The sequence below is a fragment of the Trachymyrmex septentrionalis genome, unplaced genomic scaffold (assembly GCF_001594115.1).
Source record: "Trachymyrmex septentrionalis isolate Tsep2-gDNA-1 unplaced genomic scaffold, Tsep1.0 scaffold107, whole genome shotgun sequence".
In the NCBI taxonomy this organism is placed as follows: domain Eukaryota; kingdom Metazoa; phylum Arthropoda; class Insecta; order Hymenoptera; family Formicidae; genus Trachymyrmex; species Trachymyrmex septentrionalis.
In genome coordinates this window covers 1105614-1129564 of record NW_017304196.1, presented here as the reverse complement: position 1 = coordinate 1129564, position 23951 = coordinate 1105614, and the positions used below count along the sequence as shown (strand labels likewise).

The 23951-nt window shown below is 30.6% G+C and overlaps 7 protein-coding genes across 8 annotated transcripts in view; all 7 read left to right on the top strand.

Moving 5' to 3' along the window:
* The first annotated feature begins 1988 nt into the window (after positions 1-1988).
* LOC108746721 lies at positions 1989-4221 on the top strand. The gene is made up of 4 exons (XM_018483657.1): positions 1989-2342; positions 2689-3131; positions 3385-3794; positions 4033-4221. The coding sequence occupies exons 1-4, from the start codon at positions 2261-2263 to the stop codon at positions 4064-4066; spliced, it is 969 nt and encodes a 322-aa protein (XP_018339159.1). The 5' UTR covers positions 1989-2260; the 3' UTR covers positions 4067-4221.
* A 3822-nt stretch (positions 4222-8043) lies between these two features.
* On the top strand, positions 8044-9383 carry LOC108746763 (glycine-rich RNA-binding protein 3, mitochondrial-like). The gene is made up of 3 exons (XM_018483712.1): positions 8044-8175; positions 8761-9091; positions 9309-9383. Exons 1-3 carry the CDS (start codon positions 8103-8105, stop codon positions 9319-9321), a joined length of 417 nt encoding a protein of 138 aa, XP_018339214.1. The 5' UTR covers positions 8044-8102; the 3' UTR covers positions 9322-9383.
* Positions 9384-10092: 709 nt separating this feature from the next.
* On the top strand, positions 10093-11561 carry LOC108746740. 2 transcript variants are annotated; one of them, XM_018483680.1, is made up of 6 exons: positions 10093-10193; positions 10330-10372; positions 10609-10736; positions 10851-11058; positions 11240-11342; positions 11427-11561. In XM_018483680.1, the coding sequence occupies exons 1-6, from the start codon at positions 10146-10148 to the stop codon at positions 11518-11520; spliced, it is 624 nt and encodes a 207-aa protein (XP_018339182.1). In that variant the 5' UTR covers positions 10093-10145; the 3' UTR covers positions 11521-11561. The 2 variants fall into 2 exon arrangements, with proteins under 2 accessions (XP_018339182.1, XP_018339190.1); XM_018483688.1 differs by having other exon boundaries at positions 10609-10667; positions 11427-11520.
* A 199-nt stretch (positions 11562-11760) lies between these two features.
* LOC108746731 (EF-hand calcium-binding domain-containing protein 1) lies at positions 11761-16037 on the top strand. Its single transcript, XM_018483667.1, has 5 exons — positions 11761-11929; positions 14615-14950; positions 15221-15338; positions 15446-15699; positions 15790-16037. Exons 2-5 carry the CDS (start codon positions 14622-14624, stop codon positions 16010-16012), a joined length of 924 nt encoding a protein of 307 aa, XP_018339169.1. The 5' UTR covers positions 11761-11929; positions 14615-14621; the 3' UTR covers positions 16013-16037.
* Positions 16038-16979: 942 nt separating this feature from the next.
* LOC108746711 (putative leucine-rich repeat-containing protein DDB_G0290503) lies at positions 16980-19140 on the top strand. The gene is made up of 2 exons (XM_018483647.1): positions 16980-17030; positions 17307-19140. The coding sequence occupies exons 1-2, from the start codon at positions 16980-16982 to the stop codon at positions 19089-19091; spliced, it is 1836 nt and encodes a 611-aa protein (XP_018339149.1). The 3' UTR covers positions 19092-19140.
* Positions 19141-20883: 1743 nt separating this feature from the next.
* On the top strand, positions 20884-21672 carry LOC108746754. The gene is made up of 2 exons (XM_018483700.1): positions 20884-20929; positions 21147-21672. Exons 1-2 carry the CDS (start codon positions 20897-20899, stop codon positions 21651-21653), a joined length of 540 nt encoding a protein of 179 aa, XP_018339202.1. The 5' UTR covers positions 20884-20896; the 3' UTR covers positions 21654-21672.
* Positions 21673-23453: 1781 nt separating this feature from the next.
* LOC108745943 overlaps positions 23454-23951 on the top strand; it is a 6960-nt gene continuing 6462 nt past the window's right edge. Inside the window, exons 1-2 of the mRNA XM_018482375.1 lie at positions 23454-23539; positions 23731-23919. Of these exons, the coding sequence (XP_018337877.1) occupies positions 23498-23539; positions 23731-23919 (231 nt within the window). The 5' untranslated portion in view covers positions 23454-23497. The remainder of the gene's footprint in view (positions 23540-23730; positions 23920-23951) is intronic.

Sequence of the window (23951 nt, the reverse complement as noted above, 5' to 3'; positions counted from 1 at the left end):
CCAAAAATCTATGTTATGAGGGAGAGACATTCTTTCTTTCACATAAGAGAAAGAATCTATCTTTTGGTTAAAATAGTCCTTAGCTCAAGAATATTCATATATGAACAGTTTATAGAACCGAAAAGTGTATTTGTAAATTTATTATTCCAAAATCCACTTCGCGACAGAAAAATATAAAATTCTTTCTCTTATTTAATTTATTCTTACCGGTCTAATTTCCATTTATAATTGGAAAATAATTACTTCTTGCGTATTTTATGTAAATAGTAATATTAATATAGTAATAATAATGTGATAAAGGATAAAATATAATAAGGGAATAAAGTTTTATTGATGTAATAAAAAGGCAAAAATCCTTAAAGGTTCTAATTAATTTAATACTTAAAAATATTTAAACAAATGAGCATTATAAAAAAAATTTCCATTGTAAAATATCAGATCTCTTCTTAAAACAGCTGAACAAACGGTTTTAAAAGATTATGCAAAGATACCGGATCCATCCACCGATAATGACGCGAGTTTGACGTAACTCCCTACGACCGCACGTGTGACTTCTTAGAATTAATATTATGTCAGTCATACTCGTCTGAACGGGTACGTTTGGTCAGAGGTGACGATAATTTTTCAGGGATGATCAAGAAGTCTGTAAGAGTCCAATGGTGGTGGCCGTGGCTGTCGTGTCTGGAATAGTAAAACGCGCTCATAGTCAGATTCGTCTTGATGTCAGTCTCCCTTCAACCACGCTTCATCTTCAGCTGCAAAAGCAGACGCGGTATTATCTGATCCCTACGCAGACGACGTGCTCTCATTGCGAGTCATCCCTGCTGCTATTCACATTTTATGTTTGTGACGAATGCAACGACGCATCCCTCATAACTTTCCGAAGTACTAACCCGACTTTCTTGCGGTTTTGCATTTGATTATACACAAGTTTTTACTACCGCGGTCGTTATTTTAGCTTGAATTTGAATTTTGATTAATAATTCTAAATTTTATATGTTATACAAAGTTGAACCTTTTGATAATTTGTATAATCACATTTTATCAATCTTTTAATTTTATTGCTACTTTACTTTCTCAGTGCATTATCTGTAAAGAGGAAAACGGCAAGCAAACAAAATCTTTCGATTGTCAGATCGTGTATATTTTTAGATCAATTGAAAATGCATGAAGCTGCCCACGAGTCTGTTTGTCTGGCACGTTAGATTTCTCTATCACGTCTTGATCGGGGTGACTCAGTAACTCACGTCGCAAAAGAGGGAAAGTGTGGGGCCATCGGCCCTCCGCGACATTCATCAACCATCGCCCATTCACATTCTCGCCGTTTCCCAAGCGAATTCATTACGAACACTTTGTTTCAGTCATGAGCCAAATGCCTCGAACCAACCTGATTCTTTCTGATTCAGGACTTATCAGTCGTTCAATGTCCTCTTTCTCTGATTCTCTAACCATGGTCATTCAAAAAAGATAGAATGAATGAATTGAATAGATGAGAAAAAATAATTGATGAAAAATATGCTGCAAGTCAAGTGTGAAGCCAAATCTAAATTCGCAATCCTTTCTCCCCTAATTTAGTGAACCTTAAATTGCTATAAACGTTAATGAGTTCGTCAAGACAATAGATATTTCGATCAGATATTTATGTGGTGTTATAAGATTGTCTTTTTGGATATAACGATACTTCGAACTTTCCTTTTAAATATACGTGTGCATATCCAGCAATAATTCCATGTCATTTACATGCGTAGAAGAGCCTGATCGATAGATTATCGGTCCGATCCCGCGAATCCAGATTGTCATCGGCGCGGATCACAATTATAAATTCACGTTTCGCATCGGTCATGACGATCACGTAGAGCTTGACGGTGCGTGCGCTTACTTTACCGCGATTCTGACCGTATAAGAGACCACTTGACGAAGGCTGGTGGGGCATCCTGTATCCCCTGTGTATCCACCAATAGGTCCGACCCATCCCATACCCCCATATCAAGGTATCTACCCATCCCATTGTCCTGCATGTCCGTGTGCTTCGTGGTATAAAAGCTATTGCGACGGTAAGGACTACCAGCATCGTGCAAAAAGTTGGTGCATCAAGATCGGGAAGATCGGTGGAAGTGAACCGCTTAATTATCTGGATTTTTCGTCAAAGATTGCTAAAGCACGAAAAAGTCGTATTTCCTGGAGGATTTCTAAAGAGACGAATGATCAGAATCGACAAAGGATCGTCACGAAAATACTCGGATTAGAGATCAGAGAGAGAATGGTCAACTACATCAGTTTTGTTCTAATTGCGATGGCGTCGGTCGCGATAGCGGAGTCGAGGGTGATTCCGGCTAAGCCCAGTAAGCGCTAGAGTTAATACACTAATTTGAAATATTTCTCGAAGATTTTAAAAACATTTTGTGTATAGCATAAGACATAAAAAACTAAATTATAAAAAAATTTCCAACTCCTTTAAATGTTATGTAATTAATATAGAAACTGAAACAGGTACAATAAAATTATGTAATAAATAAAACATCCAATAATTTCAAATGTAAATAGCAATAATTATTCTGTAAATTTTATTACTGTTCTATTATTCTTATATAAAGATATAAGATCTGTTTTCTTATAACGCGAAGCTAAAGAAAAATAATATAATACCTATTTTATTGTTATTAAATTAAAAATTTGCATTATTTACAGTTTCTGTGACGCTCGATACTTACGGCAATCCTGTAATGTTCCTGAGAGAAAAGAGGACAGCCGTGCGTCCTTATCCACACAGGACGATGATGTTCACCGGTTATTACAGACCGATACGTCGAACGAATAACAGTGGCCAGGCAACAGGCGTCTTCGCGCAAGGAAATGCTGTGAGTGGCGAAGCTTTCTTCGGTGGTATGCACACGCCGCATCTCAAGGGTGGCCCGGAACCAATCGAGGAATCGGAAGTGTCCAGCGCCGAGGCACAGGCGGCGCCGGCGCCTGAAGAACAGGAACGCGAATATCATCACCATCGAAATGAGGTGCACCGTCATGAGGAGGAGCAGCATCACGAGCATCGTCACGATGAGGAGGAACAGCTTCATCCTGACGATCCTCATTATCATTATCATCATCATCATCAGGATTCTTTGATCCCTCAGGTACGACGATTTGATGAGATTTATATTTGATATAAGTGTGAAAATAATTCTTAAATAAAACTTGAAAAAAAAAAACATAGGAAGTCCATAATTTGTAGCAAGATCAATTTTAGATGTTTCACGTTTAAAATTATGAGATCAGTTTATATTTATACATTCACGAAATAGAATTTTTGTAAGATTATAAATATCGATCTATTTAATAAATGGTTCTCTATGAAATATGACATGGGGATCTATATTACTCTTACAGGGGCATCACGAATTGGAGCAGATTCCGTTAACTACAGAGATTGCACAACCGACGGAAAAGCCGTTTACTGCCACGGAGGCGTCCCGACCAAAGATGCATCATACCAAGAAAACGCATAAGACACCCGTAATTGTCAACGCTGACGATGATGACGACGATGAGGATGAGGTGGATGAGGAAGACGATGAACCGGTTGTGCCGTTTGTACCTTTTAAGGGCAGACGCCGTCAGAAATATCCTCATTTGAACAACTTCTTCCCTATGGTCTTCAGCTTCCCAAGACTGGCTACTCGCGCTGGATCTTCCGGATCTGTTCCTGGTGCTATCACTGCCATCGCAAATAGTTACTCTACAGGAAAAGGCGGAGTTGCCAGCTCAGTAGCCACTGCTTATGGCGGATCTCCAACTGGGTAAGTTTTCCTTCTATTGATTACCTTCATAAAGAAACATTGCGATGAAAAACAAGTTATTGTAGTTCGGTAATCGCATTGGAAAAAAAGATTCTCTTAAATTATTTTAAATATACTGAATTAATTCAAGTATTTGTAAAGAAAAATTATCTTTATTTAAACAAATCGCTACAAGAAATAAGAATATATAAGTAAATGTATACAAATTAACACATTTTTTTATTTGTATTTTTGTTAGAAAGAAACAACGCCCGCAGCCATATAAGGAATAATTGTTAAAATGATCGATATTATCAGCGAATTAACAAATTAAATTTGCCTAATAAGAAGTTTTTAAGACAATCTTTGGACAACTCGCACATTATCCTCGTAATTGCCAAGTCTTTTTTCATGTTTTAATATTTGTTAAATCTCAGATATAAAAAAAAATATTAAATTATATACAAAAGAATTTTCGACGAAAAAGCAAAACTAATTAAGAGCAATATTAAACTTGTTTGTAAAAATGTGCAATTTATTATCTAAAAATACACATTGTTAAGTAAACACATTGTTAATTAACACAAATTTGCAATCTTTTAGTATCTAGATTATATCGAGCTTTAAATTATTGCTGTACTACTTTATAATAAACTTTCAGACAGATTAACTGTAACTGTTTAAGCTTAATGAATCTTAGACTTATTTCATTTACATCGATTAATATATCAAACTACAGTTAAAAAATTAAATATGTTTATACTTTCTTTGTGGAATATGCAATCATATTTTATAATAATATAAGAAGATTTAGTAAACTAGCATAATCCGCAATCGTGGCTTATATTTTTGTAAATTATGAATTGTTATTAAATATTCACATTACAGTATCATCTAAAATAAAATTCTAGAAATCTAAGTATCCGTCTAACTCGAGGAAAATCCAAATTCAAATAATAAAATTAATTTATATATAATGAATTTTTTAATAAAAAAATAAATATTCTTTTTATATTACATACACATTCAACAATTTATATCTATTTTTTATTATATCTATTAAGTCTTTTGTAAATGTAAATTATAATAGAATAAAAAGATATTAAAATAAAACACTTTTTTGGACTTTCTGAATTTCTAAATATAAATAAATTATACTATATTATGACAATTATATAGCATACGCATTTTATTTACATAAAGAGTTTAAAGCAACAGGAAATTCAAATCTTGCGAATATAATATAATATAATATCAAACTTTATTATAAACATGTAATTCGAAGTTGAGACATGTTTATTATTATATGGCGCACATTTTAAAAACGATCCACGATTAATCACGCGTCGTTTTAAAATTTATTCAAAACAGAGTACATTATTAATCATCCATAATAAATTAATAATCCGTAATAAAAAAGATACATACTAGTTATTATACATATACAACAGATGATAAATGAAGTACGTGTATGCAGTCAAACTACATTAACGTTTTCAACATACTTTATCAAAAGCTGCAAATTTATGTGTATAATTGATTAAAAAATTGATATAAACAGAAATCTTCAATTTTAACATATCAACAACTGTACAAAATAATATTCTCTATTGCAACATTCACTGTATAATACGTGACGAGTCAATTAAGAAATTTTTAGTAAAGTAGATGGTATTTACTTTGTCTGGAAATATTATGATTAATAAAAATAAATAATTAAAAAGATTTGATGGTTCAATTAACGAAATTTATACTGAAATAGTTTTGTACAGCGTTTTAAATTTACACGATAAGTGCAATGAGAAAATTGCTTCTAACTTTTAGAAAAATAAAAAATTGAAACGATCAATTTATTAAATGGTTTAATAAACAGACATATAAAAAGTTGGTATCAATTTTGCAGGAAAATTCCTACGCTTATTACGTCCATAACTGTTTACAAATACCTAATTGTTCGCACTTGTCGGAAAAATTATGTTTCAAAAAGATTAAGAGTAAGATTAAGATAGATAGGTGTGACTGCAAAATTATAGGATTACCTTGCATTCTCATGCAAGATTGCAATCACTTGTCTTTGGAAAGAATAATAATATATATGCGAACGTTGCGCATACAATACTCATCGTCGGAAGTCCCAAATTTAAGCGTGATATAACTTTTAAAATAATTCTATTTGAGTACGATGCAAAGAACGTATGAATTTATTATACAAGTATACTTTTTCCAGTCTAAATAAATCCGTCGGGTCAAAATTCTTCTACAGTGATTTTTATACAATGTAAATATGTAACATAACAATTATGCGGGATACTGTGCTAATAACTTCGATCTACATTAGAACGGAATGGGGATTTCCGTTCGTAAAGTGTGTTTTTAAAGTGCTTGCTAATTGAAAAATTATTTAAAGCAACTTTATATACAATTTACGTCATTGGAATATTTTCTAATTTTATCTATATAATAAAATTCCCTAGTATTATGCCTCTGACTTTACTTATATAATATCTTCAAGATTTCAAACTAATATGTACATATTAAAAATTCCGAGTAAGTCTTTTGAAACTTTCGTAACCAACTACAAACAAATATATAAACTACTGCAAAGTCTTAAATAATTTTGTAAGGATTGAAAGTAAATATTGTGTGTGTGTATGTGTGTGTGTGTGTGTGTGTGTGTGCGCGTGTGTGTGTGTGTAACATATATTTTGAATCATTTTTAATTAATTGAATTAATTAATCAACAGGATCTTATTTTAAACCAATCAATGATTTAATTAGAATATAAATATGTATTAAAAAATCAAGAGAAATTGTGATTAAGTGGCATAGTTTGTTGAATAGATCTTTAACCATAAAATTGTTCTGTGCGTTAATAATAATGGATGAACAGAGTACTTATTGTTAGATGGGAATTCCGAAGTATTCGTTCATCGACCTAAGATTGTGAAGTCCCGAGAAAAACCAAGGCCAAGATTAGTTAATGTATCCTCTAGGCAAATAAGATTTCATGGTTCTTTAAGCTAACCGGCTATTCCGGTGACCAAGCATAATTAATGTTGGACAATGAATCTAAAGACGATTATATGCACGACAACAGTTGAGAAATGGTATTTTGAATACCTAGTTATGCAACAACGGTAAGAAGCTTGAAGGTCAAAAGGATTAATAATTAAAAACGTGTTTTTATTTTCACATTTCCCGATTGTTGGATTTTATAACATAATAGCGATTTCTTTCGTGTTAATGTCGCTCTTTCTAAAGGATTTACATTATATATTATGGTAATCTTAATGTTATGATTGTTTCGTTATAAGAATTTTTATCACACAGTTTTATAAACAAAAGTATTTCAACATGTTCTATTAAGGATAATTCTTTAAGGATAGTTCTTTAAGGATAAAATGACGATAACATGAACAGCGCGTCGAACATTAATTACGCAGGCAAAATTGGTACTCACGTTTTCCTTTATAGAAATCTTCGTCATGCTATTCCTTGAACTTTCGTCAGTGTATCCACAATTTCTCATTTGCCTCTTCAACCTGACTTTACCATAACTGATTATTTTTTATAACTCCACTATTAAAAACCAATTAGCACGATTACTTTGATCAGCAGTTCCTAAACTTTTCAGCTTTATTCTATTTTAAGAATTAAAAATTAAGAATTTATGTAGGACAATCTTTGTATGAAAGTATAAAAATTTTCTAAACTGTCAGAACATTGTTAATTATTATATTTAATAATAAATTCCTATACGATACTAAATTATTTTAGTTAAAATTATTACTTTAGAAACTTTAATTACTTCTGATTAATTAATTAACTTAGAAATTTACTTGTTGACGCACAATAATTATAATAATGACTACAAGATTAGTAACTATTAAATAAAAATCGTTAATTAATGTTGATTAATAAATTAATCACTGTTGTAAAGAAATCTTGTTAATGATCTACCTGTGTTCTTTCGCACTTCCTTAAAATTTTGCAATTTGAGAACTAAGACGATCTATCACGAGCGATACCGAGGATGGACTTGTCACGAAATGGCGTTCTACTGAGTGAAGGACGGAAGTCATTCCAGGGACAACGCCAGCGGCACATCATCAACTCCACAACGACAAAAGAGAGGTTCATTCTGTTCGTGCTAATGATATGCGGCCGATTCGACGCGGTCCAAACTGCCCGTTTCGTATCTGTATAAACGCGTGTCGTTCGGGATATCCCGGAACATGTGAACAGGTTCCGTATATATAAAGACTGCCTAGCCGATTTTCTCATCGTCATTTGGCACTGAATATCCTTGGCTGCATAGTCAGTATCAGAATGTCAAGGATCCTTTTATTCGTTGCGCTGCTTGTCGCAGTTGCAGTAGCATTACCAGCACCGCAACTTCAAGGTAAAGACAAAAATGGTGTTCGTGAAAGTGTTGCAGAAAATCAAATTTTAACATATTATCACTTTATCGCGCGGTTTTGTATCAAGATTGCAAAATAATTGAATTCTATTATCTTTAAGCAAGGATGCTTTGTGTATCTCCTGCAAATTTGGAAGCTGTAGGAAATAGAAATTTATTTCTAAAATATATGCGTGCAATTTTTGTTAAATCCAATTTTTTTTAATTTTATAATAATTTGAGATATTGATTTTAACGAACGACGTGCGTCATGTTCAATGCTGCATCGACGCAAATAAGAAACCAGTTTATCTACTTTTTATGTTGACGCCGACATTTTTAACAATTTTATCTTACGTTGTATTATACAACTCATTGTTTATTGACAAAAGTACATAGTTAAGACAAAGAGTTGTATAAAATTTTTCTATCTGGAATTTCTTTTGAAATTGAAATAACAATTTCAAATTTAATACAGCAAATATAAATAAACAAATTGTTATTAATAGTTACCTCTCTAGATTTAGTAATATAATTATTATTGAGAAGTGATGTCTGAATTAATTGAATTAAAATTCAAATCTAAAGGTTCTCATTCAGATCTTCAATGGATAGTCAGAACAGCTGAGTCGGAGCCCGCTCGTCTTAAACGTACCGCGTACCGTGGATATGGCGGTGGTTTTGGATACGGTCGCGGATTCGGCGGATATGGCGGTTTCCGAGGTCATCATCATCATCATGGTCATCATCATGGTTATGGACATCGAGGATTCGGACATCGCGGTGGTTACGGATGCAGAGGAGGATGCGGAGGATACGGAGGATACGGTGGCGGATTCGCCAATAGCGCAGCCCATGCAGGTTCAATAAGCACGCCATTCGGCAGCGGCTCCTTCGCGACTGCGTATGCTAATTCTGGGTAAATATCACAAATCGTTTAATGAGAATCTTTAGCAAGTCAAACTCGATGAAAAAATCATTGATTGTAAAATGTAAAGAGAAATTTTAGATATAATTTTAATTATTAATTATAATTATATATGATACTTTTTTTGTGATCTTGCAATCCCATTAATGTTATTATGTGATAAAATTATTAGCATGTAATTTACAATAATGTATTTTGATTGCCATAGATATGGACGATGAAGGACTTAAATAAACGGATACTTAAAAAAACGGCCACTGCTCATTAAGAATGGATATGTAACATAATAATATGTAATATAAGATGTAACATAATAAATTATAATTGTGCATTTATTTTATATATATATATATATATATATATATAAATGTTTATATTTTCATACCAAATAAATTTATTTACACAAAATATGAAACTCGATTATATATCTGACTTATTTTGTAAATCGCAACCAATATAGTAATCATTTTATCTTGCGAATTTTAAATTTAATACGTTATTAGGCATCATTATTTTCCACATTTGTTTTATATTGATTAGCAAATAATCCAGACTATTGATTTACACACTTCAATCCAATCAGTCGTCCATGAATGCAAATTACATTTAATTTTATATTCAGAAAACGTGACAGCCATTGAAAAATAATTGTCATTCTGTGCAAATTCGGGAACAACACGTCAGACGTCATTGACAATTCCCTTATTCATAATCCATTATGTTCTACTCGGAAAATATTAATATTCTAGACGTAATATATCGATATTTAAACGACAATATAGATATTGTTGCTCCCGGTAATATTAAATACAATTATCTCATCGTGCGGAATAATCACGCGAATATATGCACTCGCGTGACTTTACGCGTTTTCGATACACAACGATACGTTCGTTTATTCCTCGCCGGATGTTTTCATTAAATGTTTTGGAAAACGTCATATGTGCATGTGCCTTCGTTCGCACACGGTGCCTATAAAACGGTCTCGTTTATTAGACGATCTCATTAGAGCTTCACTTAGCAAAGTTACGCGAACAATCGAAAAATGAAGATGAAGATATTCGTAATTATATTTGCTGCCTTCGCGATTAAAGTGAGTTTCTAAGATTAAAGTTTTTCGAAAGTATATTTCTCCGATTCTTTGTTATCTGAAAATTAAATCTCACATACTTGAATATTTTAGAATTTCATCAAATATATTATAATTTTATTCTGAATTTCGTTTTCAGGCGCAGTGCCGCTCGCTCACGCTTTCAAATGTGAGAGAAGCAGGTAGAACTTGCATGTTTCATATTAGAGATAGATATTAAATACCCATACACAACAGTATCATGTAATATATAATTATTACGCGAGCAATTTCTGCTTGTCGTAATTTATTCACTGATTAGAGAAAAGAAAGTGCAATCTGCATAGAAATTAATGTCTATCAGAATACATCAAATTAGAATATACTATTATTGAATCGATACAGAATATTACACCGTGTAATTTTTTCAATTTGACAGACGAGACAATTTCCGTAAACTCGCCGGAGCAACTAAAAGAGCTAATTGCAGCGTACGAGGTAAACTTTGGGAAACTTATCAATTATGCCATAAAAATAAGTGAAAACAAGGACAGGTATAAACATGAGGTTCGATAATACGCTGTACCGTAATTTAAACGAACGAATTAATTATATATTATCGATTAATACGCAATTTATTAGTATAAACGTTACCTTTAAACTGAATATTGTTCATTTTAGACACAATTTTTAAAGCAGCTAAGCTCGATTATCGAACAACTTGTCCAAGAGCAATCGAGAGTTATGCACGACAAACTTAACAATACAAACTCTATGCCCTTGCAGGCATTAAATAACGTTAATAATATAAAAGATCTAATCAATTCTATAAAAGAGATTGATACTGTCTATCAGGATGAAGAGATTACCGACGAGCACGTCCGAATCAGTAAGTAATCGACAATCTTAGTCAAAATATATCCTGATGCCAAAGAATATTATTAGAGTTAATAAGTTTGGATGTATTTAAATAAAATATAAAGTTATATATAGAAATTAAGACATATATAAATATTGTAAAATACTGTAAAAAATTAAAAAAAAAGTTAATATTTTAAAATTAATTACAGAACGAGCGACTTTCGCAACATCAGAAGAATGGATGACTAATATGCTGATTGATATTCAACGTCAAGTGGTGCACATTCGAAAATATTTAGACAAGTTATGCAAGTAAGAAAGGCGCAAAAACAATTATAAAAAATGCAGACTGCGTCACTAACATTGAATAATTAACGATTAATCTCGACGTTTCAGAAAACATCATCCAACGTCAACAACCATTTTAGAAGTAAATTCCGATGTTGATATTTCTCCTGTTGGTCAGCCAAATAAAATACCGATTATGTAAAACAAATTTTTTTTGTATACTCGAACGTTACGAAAAATTTAGCCATATAATATTTTAATAAATGTATTTAAATCGTATTTTATAATTATAAATGTATAACATTATATTGACTATAGACTGTAATTAATAAACTAATAAATAATATGAAAAAACAAATAAATATCGTTATAATAAAATATCGAACGAATATACATTATCAATATCGTTTAATTTCTAATTTTATTGCAGTGATTCGTCTTGTCAAACGTATTGATGTTTGTACAACTGCGATATATTCATCCGATCTGTTGCTAGATGTCATGTTAAAATGTTTTTCAGACACATCATTTGATACGTTTGGTCGATAATACGTAGTCACCGCTGACGACGGAACCTTCGTCGCGACGAAGCAGTTCTTTGTCATTAATTGGTAAGTTTTTTTCCGATTTAATCGAACTTGTCAATCATACTAAACTCATATGACACAAACAGAAGGCAGTGAATTTTGTTTAAACAATATTCCATTACATTTTAACATTTCGAGTCATCCTCGTATGAAGAAGATGATCTCTGCTCGTAAGACCTCAATGCCTTCAATTGCACAATGCACTTTGTTGACATAATCTTTAGTGATAATATTTTGCCGAATAATAAAAGATGCGATTCTTAATGGCAATTATTTATCATTATCGCTGTGCTTCTATTTAGAAATTAGATCTTTCAGGCTGAATTAGTTTAATTGAAAATATTCATCAATATTTATTCGTAATTAATTCAAAATTTGACAATTCAAAATATTGAAAAAAACAATTCAAAATCTTAATAATATGATAATAGACAAAATATTTTCTCAAATAAATTGAATTATTATAATTCTGTAAAATCTAAAAATTAATTAGTTAATGTTAATAATTTCAGGTAGATTATTTTGATCAATGTAGGTATAATAGATTATTGTAAATGGAACGAAATTCACATGCATGCTACGTTTATCGTGAGTTAGAGAAGTTAAATTGAGAATCCGTAAGTACAGGAACACACGTGTCGATTATCGCAACGCGATCTAATTTAAGGTGCTATCATAGTTCTCATTCCAACAGTTCGTATCCTTGTGAAATTGCATTCATTGGCAAAATTCTGCTGAATTCATATATGTAATTACAATATATATTAAATCAATTTACAGAATAAAAACAAAATAGACAAGAATTAAATATAAAATTTTTATCGTAATTGCTTTCGGCGAAATATTTTTATATAATAAGGAAGACATGTGGAAGACATGTAAGAATGATAGAAGAAGAAAGATTCATATAATAAAGAAATCATGTAACGCAATAAAATAGGAGGGATTTCATCATGCAGAAATTAATATCATGCTTTCTGAAAATTGCAATTTCCTATGTTATGAATTGACCTCTCGCGTTTACGGGAGCGATTCTCAAGGCACATTGTTAAAGATGATTACTTGAAGATAAGACATGCATTATTCAAAATAATAGTTCTCTTGGAGAACTGCATCTCATATTTCAAGCGCTTTATTACCGTTTGCATAAATAGATCTCACGTTTAAAAGTGATTATTTAGATAGTTTGCAAGTTGATTAAAAATGTGTTATTAAATTGTTAGAGATGAAATTTTCTTTTCTGATCCAAATATATATGTACATAATTTTATGTTTAAAAACATACAATTTCTTGAAATTATATTGCTTCTTAATCAAACAGAGATATAAAATTAGAGTTTCAGTAAAATAGTTATAAAACAAATAAAAGTGTGCTTTAAAGTTTTCTCTATTTTCCATGTTCTACCTGGTACTGCGTGTTCAGAACATACAATCCTAAATAATACACGAATTGGTTTGCTTCAGACACAAATACAGCGCGAGTTGTATTTATTGTCTAACGAGAAAAGTTTTTACATTTTATCTCGCAAAACGATTGCGAGGCATAAACTTTTTAATGTTTCGATGTAACAACGTATATTATTTGTATTTCAATGTATACAGTGATAGATAATACAATATTAAATGAATAATATCTAAATTTATGCACTATTCATAAATCTTAGATATTTTTCTTTCTAAGTAAATTACATTCTTTTTCTCTGTACACGCAGACCAAGTTACGCGCACATAAATGTACGATTTAAATTCATTGGAATATTCGTGCCACGAAAATGGCGAAGACAACGAACCAACACCGTTACATGGAAATTACGCAAATATGATCGTAAATAATAATAACTCAGTTGCACGAAAGAAAAGCAATCTTTCGACAAGCTACGATTGGCTGTTTGCAATTTTTAGCTGTAAAAAAGGGACCACTGCATCCTCGCTCCGTGAATTATTTCTTATCGATTAATTGACTCGAATGTCTATATCGGTTCTCGTAGAAACAGTTTCTATTTTCATACAATTTTTCCTATTAAAAGTAGATTTGCATTTTTATTACAATCGTGAAAGCCCCATTTAAAGTATATATTTGTTTTTTCTTTATTGGCTTCTATTTTTAAATTACTTGCTTCTTACTATATTATTTCTCATTTTTAACTCAATGTAATATTATGTTCATTTTGCTTTTCTTTTTTTTACATTCTCAAATATTGTATTTTTTTATATACATATTGAAGTATATAAAGATATCTTTATAATACGAAGTCTTGTATCTTCATATACGATTTTTTTTTTATTACTTATGTATTATATTTAATTGTTACATTTGTGTATTTTCTTCTTAATTATACTATACTAAAGATCTAAAGCTAATCTAAAAAAGATTAGACTTATAAGTAGCATCACATTACTGATGCTGTTCTTCACATTTGTCTTTATGTACTTACATATCTTCTATCTTACCTTTCAATAAAATTATAATTATTAATATTATTATTATTTATTATTTTTTTTTTTAAATATTATATTTTTATAATTCTCATGTATATATGCAATATATAATTCAATCAGACAAAAAATATTAATGATTAAAGAATAGATCAGAATAGATTCTTAATTTTGCTGTACAAATAGAAAGCTAAAACTGTTCGAATAATTTAGAATTACCAACATAATATCAACAACCTAAATTAAAATTCCAATTAATTAATAACTTTTTAGTCACTGAATGGAGATGTCTGAAATACGAAACGCCACGTCAACTGGGAGGGCAAAGCTGGGCGTCGGCGCCGGGGCCGACGTCGACGCCGGCGCCGACGGTCGGACAGGTATAAGCATTCGTGCCGGCGCGACGCTCATGAAAAGTGTTTCCATTTTCTTGACGAGTAGTCGCAGGGCGTCGGCAAACTCAAAGCGACAAATCTCTGGCGCTTCTGACAAGGACGAGTCATCAAGAAGAAGACGTCGCCGAAAGATGCCAGAAGGCGGAGGCGTCAGGAATTCCGCATACATCGTAAAAGTGATCGAATCTCTTAAAAAAAAGACGAGATTTTCCAGGCGAGTTTGCAGAGACGCATCGCAATGACTTTTGAATTAATTTTCCAGTGTTTTATTTTGTCATTTTCTCGACAAAGAGAAACAAATGGAATTCAGTGGACTTGAACTGACAGACAAAATAGAATTACGCGATTTACAAAAATAAAATTCTCCAATAGAATAAAAATTATACTTTGTGAATTATACTAGTTCAGTAGCATAAAATAAAACATAAACGCGCGTATAACTATTTTGATTACCGATTTTAATCTGAAGATTTCCTTTTGTCAGGGTGGAACTGGATAGTCTCTGCAAACTTTACAAGAAATTGACTACCAATTCCAGCCAACAACAAGTTGGACGATCGATATCTATCGGCAGAAGGCCACAATCGAGGCCAGCTGTCGAGGTAATTACACCACACGCAATTGAAAGTTGACTTGTATTTAGGCAAAATAAGAAACATATAAATTACATTAAAAAATTTCTTCAAACTCACACATTGTGTGTGCTCAGAGAATTGATAGAACTATTTTTCGAGAACTCCTTCACAACACGTTTCACGTAATCACCGAGGACATTCTGGTAGAGCGCTTGTTTTGCTGCTGGGATCGAGAGATCGAAGGTGCTATCAGACTTGAACCGTGGATCATGGGACTAGACGTGTTCTTGCGAGGTAGTCTGCGTGACAAAATCGTTTTCTGCTTTCACGTGTACGATCTAAACAACGACGGATACATCACAAAAGACGAAATCTTTCAGCTGCTCAAGTAAAAGATAAACATTTTAACTTAATCGTATCTCTGTTTTATTTATAATTATTATTATCAAATATTTTCTAATTATCAAATATTTCATAGAAATTGCCTGATAAAGCAGCCCGGTGAAGAAGATCCAGACGAAGGAGTGAAAGATCTGTCGGAGTTAGCCTTGAAGAAACTCGACGTTGATCACGATGGAAAAATATCATTTCGAGATTATGAGACAGCAGTTATAGAGGAACCGTTATTATTAGAAGCATTCGGACATTGTTTGCCTACTGATGAAAGCTGCGCAGATTTCTTGATGACTCTTCAACCCTGAAAATATACACAAAATTAGTTATAGACGTTTTGCATAATAAACGTCCTTTCAATAAGAGATCTTTTTAGCAATTGACATCAGTTATTTATGATAATAGGATTATACCCATGTGTGTGTGTTATCCCTCTAAAACTTCTTACTCTGTTACATATTTTATCATTTATCAATAAATGCAATTACAATACGTAGAAATAGATCAGCCCGATTGAACTCTTGTACGTGTAATTGAGCAGAAAATACATCTATTGTTATAACGGACGTTGAAGTAATTATTACATCCTCTCTACTCATCTCGAGGGCTTGTTAAGCTTAACGTAGTTAATGATCGATGAAGAACAGACTGATTGATCGATTGCGATACGACGTTATCGGAAGTATTAAACACTATTGAGTTATTAACTTCTTAATTAAAATTGATGTCAACAACTTCTTTTAATTCTTTCCGTTCGTTGCACAAAATTAGTCGCCATAAATATTTTGATACGTTTAATTTTAATTAAATAATATAGATTTTGCATCGACTTGCCTTAGTTTTATTATTTACTTGATCGTAACGCTACTACTAGAAAACATTAAATTTGATCTTCGCAAAGATACTTTTAAATAATAATTGTTATCAAGATCCTTACAGTGACAATTTAATTAATAATCTATTTTCTCTCCTAGTTTGAGAATCGTCCATGTGATTATGTCATGTTTTGTATAGTTACTATACATAAAAATAATCAATTGACGTTGTTTTAATTCATGATTGTCCATAATGAGACATGCAAATAAAAGAAAGAGACGGCTGTAAAAAAATTAAATCGGAAACAACAAATCTCGACACTGCATCCGATATAGAGTATAAATGAAAACGTGATGAGTGACAACAGTCGTTAAAATTGGACAACATCGAAATACTTAATATTAATTTTATGATCATATTTAAAGCGATTGTGTTCAGCTTGTCGCAGCAAATGGTAAAATGTGGCCGAGAAGTTCAGTTTTGTTTGTTATTAACGCGTTGATCGTTTTGGTAAAATAAATTTAAATATAATATTTAAAGCTTTTTTAAATTTTACTTAAAATTAAATTAAGTATAATTGGAAAAGCATTTTATTTTAACAATTTAAAAAAAAATTATATTGTTAAAATATATACTTATATTATATCCTAAACATATATTTATTTGATTTAATATAATTAAAGTAATTAAATAATAAAAGATATTTATAAGAAATAATATAACAACAATTTGTAATAATTTCGTATACTTATGATATCTTGCGATTAATTCTTTTTCTTTTATTAGGTACATTCTTTGCCATCAAATATTGACTGGAATACTTCGCGTAATGATTTAGATTCAGTTGCTCAAAATGAAAATATTTTGAAGCTTTTTTTACAATTAGCAACGCATACAGCAAATCGATTAACCTATTTGAGAAAGAAAAGTGAAAAAGAATATGATTGTAACAGACGCAACGATACTCCATCAATTTCAACAACCGAAGCTGTCGTAACGCAATCGCCATCTCAAACGAATCTAGAAGGGCTTGATAATAGCCAAAAAATTCTGAGTCATTCGTTCTCCAGTGATCCTGAAATAAATTCGGATAAAAATCAAACAGTTTTCAGCTCGCAATTACAAAAGTTAAGTGATCTTCAAAATATCGACGATAATCAAGATGTAGAACGCAATCCAAATTTAAACATGAGCGATTTAATTCCAAAATCTGTACAAGATGTTCAAGACGCTTCATTCAATGTTACCGGACGTAATCACGAATTTAATTCTAACACTTCACAAAAATCAATTCTTGATTCAGATACATCAAGCAACTCGCTAAATGCAAATAAATTTAGACCAGACTTTCCGAAATCAGCGAGAAAAGTTAATCAAGCTTTAGTAAAAAATAACACGAATACAGCGACTATGAATGATTTAACTGAAACTGTAAATAGGATTTTTCCAAACTCACAAAATTTGCAGGAACCGGCCCTCAAAATAAGTCAACGATTATTTGACACAAATTTAGCACCAATTATTCCGAAGATTATTAGTAATGTACACGAAAACGCGAATCAGTATATTCTGTCACAAAATACGCAAAATATACGAACGTTATTAGATAAGAACAATGACATAAAACAAAAACTTTTTGATTCAAATATTGAAAACATGAATACGCAAATTGATAAACAGAATAATTTACCTCTAGTAAAGATTCTATCAAACTCGAAAAATATTGTGGAGCCGATGAGTAAAGTTTTACCTGAGACTGCAAAAGGACCAAAGAGTAACTTATTGTTTCAAGATATCATCGCGCCATTAAAAAGTGTCGAGGAAAGTCAGAATCATCTCGCGCAATTCGACTATTTTCAACAGAAGCAAAGTGAAAACGCTAAACAAGTAGGAAATCAATTTGATGCTGGAACATCTGGAAAGAAGTTACAAGAAACAAGAGTTAACGATTTATCTACAAACGAGAATAATTCAACAGTCGATGATAGTAAAAAACAATCCATATTAAAAAATTCTACTTTTCCATTTCTTAGATTTTTATCAGATTTGAATGAACTGGAGAACAACAATAACAAGACTAAAATTGATTCTTCTTCTATTCAGATAAATGAAAGTGCTAATAGTTCTATTGACGAAGAATTATCGATAAAGGAAGAAAGTAAATTGACAGATGTTGCAACGTCAGTATTACCCAATCAAATAGAATTCAACACATTAACTTCGATTACGGAACATCAAATCAAAAGTTTGGACGGTGTACAAGATTCTAAAAATATAAACGACGTTATCAAATCTGATTTAGAAAATGGGAAAAATCTTCAAGATAATTTATCTGTTAATGACAGAATAAATCGATTGTCTGAAAATCAAATTACTCGTATCGACGATAATCTATTAGATTCAAATAATTGTTCTCTTATCAATAATTTGAAAAATGAAGATTTGTATGTGCAGCTGTCTGAAGCAAAATTACAAGAAATCAGTGATCAATTGATTAACGCGCTTCAACCGATTATAGAGAAGAGAATGGACAATAATCAAACTTACATGACTGGTTATTATAATAAATAACGAAACAAAAATTTGCATATCGAATATATTATCTAAGTTAAGCAAATAATTTACAAGCAAAATTCAAATTACACAATATGTTGTACATCTAGAATTACATACAAAATGTATATATAAATGAGCTATAATAATTATACTAATTATTTTATAATAATTATTATTTTGTAATTACGATATGCTTTTATTATACATCACAATAAGGACAATTAAAATAATTATAAAAATCTTTGAAAATTGAAATTGAATGTATAAATTATTCATATCACTTTTGAAGTACTTAGTTGTGAGAAATTGATCCATCAACAGATCAATTCTGTGTTAAAAGTATTTCTTGTAAAGATTGTAAAATTACAATCTTTATAACTTCCATACGAAAATTGACGAATAATAATCAGAGCATACTTATCTTTTGATTAGTTTTATAATGTGTTACTGTAATGAAACACTTATCATGTACAGCGATTCTTGAGTACGATCTTAAAACCTGATTCATGCATATTTTATACTCATGATAGTCAAAATCATCAAATCGACGTCGATTCGACATCGATTTCATTGTCATTTCTCACTGAATAAATAATTCTGTATATTAAGAAATATATTGTCGCTTTTATGGTAAGTTAGGATATATTTATACGTTATACCTAGTTATCATATTTATACGTTAGATCTATTAAAAATCTTACAAGTATCAAAAGATATAGAGATTAATAAAAAAAAGAAATATCTTTAATTTTACATGCATAAAAAGAAATAGAGTCGTGGCACATAGAAAAACGTAAGTGAGACGTAAGTAATAATCAAATTAGTCAATCACAATAGAAACCATAAAGCAATAATATAAACAATAGCAAATGAAAAATGTTAATTAGCTTACTGTAAGCTTACTTTAAGTTTTTAGTGTGCCATAACCTATAGACAAATAAAAATAATTGAAAAGAGCCAATTCTGCGAGTACAACACAAAAAGTGTAACTACCATTTTTGCATTTTTCTGCGTTTTTAATATTGTAATAATGTTAATTTACAAAGAAAACAATGATAATGTATTAAATACTGGAATATATAAGTAGATAGATGGTCAAGATGAATTAAATGACGTCATATTTTGTATACAATGATAGTGGTACAATGTGAATGCATAAAAAGATAATTGCCGTTGTGATTCAAAGATACATTTTGCGAAAGCTGCACTTACGAACATTGTGTCTCATTGATCAGCATTGCGTGCGTCCACAAACTGTCTATAAGCGGACGGCCCAGACTTATCACGAATTATCGCGTGAATTAAATCTCCAATACAAATTGCACCGTCTTCAATTTCTATGACGTCTTGATATCGTACCATTGCATTGCGCGAAAATTCCACATCGTGTTATTGCATATAAAAGTCGGTTTATGGTATATGCATTCGTCGTTTTGAGACAAGCTAAGCCAGTGTTTCAAATCATTTTATCTGTATCAATCACGTTATGACAATTGCGTATTTACCAATATTGTGGGCTACCCTAGTGGTGCTCAAGTAAGAACAAAAGTAGAAAAATAAAAAAATAATTAATTATAATAATGATAATGTGAGCCAAATAAAAAAGCTTTAATATCTATTACAAATTACTTCTGTATATATAAAAATAATCTTTTGTATTTATTATTATTATTAATCTTTAACAATATACTGGTAACAGAACATCTATTGTATATTGCTAATTTTAAAATGCAAAAAATTATTAAATATTTTGTAAATAATGTAACATTTATACGAATTGTAACTGATTTAATAATGTCATAATTCATAAATCTTTCCAGATGGATTCTTTGGAGCAATTTTCACAAGAAGATGTAAGAAAAAAATAAAGAAATAGAATTAATTTTTTATCGCAATTATCTAAGAATATTACAATAATTATTACAATAATTTTTACAAATAAATTAATTTCGTAGTAGACGTGAAAACATTATCATAATAAAAGCTCCATTATCTTGTTTTGTTCGTATAATGATAATTTATTGACGATAGATACCTATTTACGTTCAAAATTAAAAGTACAATTTACAGGAACAGTTCATAGGACCGATAATTAAGAACAAGAATGTGAACGTGAATATCAACGCTCAGGAATTGGCTCAAGAATTGTGGAAGATAATAGAGTCTCGTTTAAACAACAGCACTAGTCATATCACCAGTTCAAAAAGTATTAAGAAGGATCTCAAGGATGCTTTAATATCTCTAATGTCAGATAAGAGAAGAAGCAGAACATTCTCGCCCATCTTCCAAGTGGCAATTCAACTCGATAAGATAACCCAAAAGGCAATCATCAGAGATTTTCCGAGCATAAATAAGTTAGATGAAGAGATCATGGCGAGAGACATCTTGGCAGATATGATGGCCTCCCTGAAGATGATTCTATCGAAACAGATTCCGAAGACCAATCAGAAGGATAGTCACAATAGAAGGATGATACAACGTTCTGGTAAGATAATAATGTTAGACGAGGATGAGCAAAATTACGTAAATGTCAGAATGAAAATTCACAGAAATGACATTCTCAATGCTCTCCGTTAATTCGACATTACATTTTAACAAACAAAAAAATTATTCGATTAAATAATGTTTGTTTAATTACATATATTAATACATTGAATCTATCTCGAATTAATTGTTAACATCGATCAATTTTCGAAGTAAATGTTCTTCTGTACATTTCTCTTGTTTTTAAATAAATGATTGTTTTGATTATCATATGCATATTTTACTTACATGTTTTAAAAAATTATTAGCTTTATATGAAGTGGGAAGAAATTAATATACTAAAATAAATGTATATATAATATAATTTCTTTGATTAACTTACTTTCAACAAATAGTATAAGTAGTCCTAATATCATTTACTCTTCTGTAATTATTTTTTGTTTAAAATAGAAATTCAATAAACATTAAAGGAAAGTCTCCGATACTGACATAGGTCTTCTAAAGTGACACCCCCTTATTTTTCAGAAATTTACTATTGCATTTATTTATTAATACTAATAAAATTATGATCTGTTTAGCTAATTAAAGAAGTACAAACTCATAATTCGTATTTATGGCTTGTTTCTACACCAAATCAGATCAAAACGAATTCTACGAATGCGAAAATAAAATTCTTACGATTTTCTTTTGTAAATTGCGTTTGTTTCACGTGAAACGTCTGTTTGTTTATTGCTAGCGTATTGTAACTATTAAATCAATTAAAGGATTGTTTCTTTTATTTGTGTTCAAACTTCTATATTAACGATGTTTAATTTTATAAAATAATTTTTGGCTCGTAGCCCTTTTTCTTTATTGTTTTTTAAATAATAGTGTCTATATTATTGATAATATTACGTCATTGTAAATGTTTATAATTCCCTAAATCAGTTTTATTTATATTATTTTTTCTCTTAGTTTTTTTATAATACAATTTTAAATTTAAAATTGAGATGCAGCGTAAACCGCCATCTGTTTGTAAAACAGATCATGAGCTAATGTAATCTTTATAATGTTGCTCTGTGTCAAATAACTCTATTGGAGCTGAAGACAGTCGTGCATATATCGAAAAACTCTTGAAAAACTATCGCGTTACATATTTGCATCTTGCAGAACAGCATAAAGTAAATATGCATATAATTCAATAAAAATATTTTATAACGAAATGAAAAGATTCTGAAATGTCTTAGAAACATTCACTTGTAGTATTTTATACATATAATTCCTGTAAAAAAAAAGAATAAGAATATGTAGCATTACTACCTACTGTGGCAGTTTTGGAGTCTATTTTGTAAGACGCTCATTTTTGCTTATTTTACGAAAAAATTAATTATTGCAGAATTGCAAATAGTATTATAAAAACTGCTTATATTATCTGATGGAAGACACTTTTTAGTTTGTACTTATATTTTTTAAATTTTATTTTTACTTTTTGTTTAAGAAATATTATCTAAAAACAAAGTAGTATGTCGGTATCGGTGACTTTTCTCTAATATAATGAATAATTAATAATAAAAAAAGAAACTTTGATTATTTAAAAATGCATTACCTATAAATTTAAATGGACATGCAAAATTTTAAATTTATTTTAATTTTTATGTACTTCAATTTCTTTCTCTCTCTCTCTCTCTCTCTCTCTCTCTCTCTCACTCTCTCTCATCTCTAAGTTATTTTAAAGTGTCAATTGATGGTATCGTAAAGAATAAATTGAATTTAGCACATTTCACTCAAGCGATAACACTTTATATCATATGCTTTATATAATTAACAATTTTTTTATTACTCTCACTAAATTCGCAAACTTTTAATTAATTTTAACGTGATCGTGAACGCTCATATATGAACACGCAACAGTAGACGATCACTTCAGAAATCGAAGAGAACTCCGAACATTGATAATCATGTCTTCTCCGACAATTTCGTGCCGAATATTCGGCTGTGTGGTAAGTAAATTATTTTTTAGCAATAAGTGCTAAATATATTATCGTTAGTTTATATAGAGATATTAAATATAACACAATTTAATTATCTTTTAATTTCTTTATACTTTTTTTTTGGTAAGTCTGTTTTGAACACAAAGAGTTATTTATTATAAAATATGTCCAATTTAATTTTACATTTTTATTTTTGTAAGCTCTTGATCTTGTTGTTGCAATATGCAAGAAAATCCTATTACTTGGAGACTATTTTAGACTCTTTGCGATGTCTTGAAAATATGCTTAGCAAACAAACCGAACGAAATACATTATGTAGTGTGCCAACCGAGAAGCTACGCAGCCTGATTTCAGATCAAATATCTTACGACAGCAATGAACCCAATGAGGTATCAATGGAATACATAAAGAATATAAATAA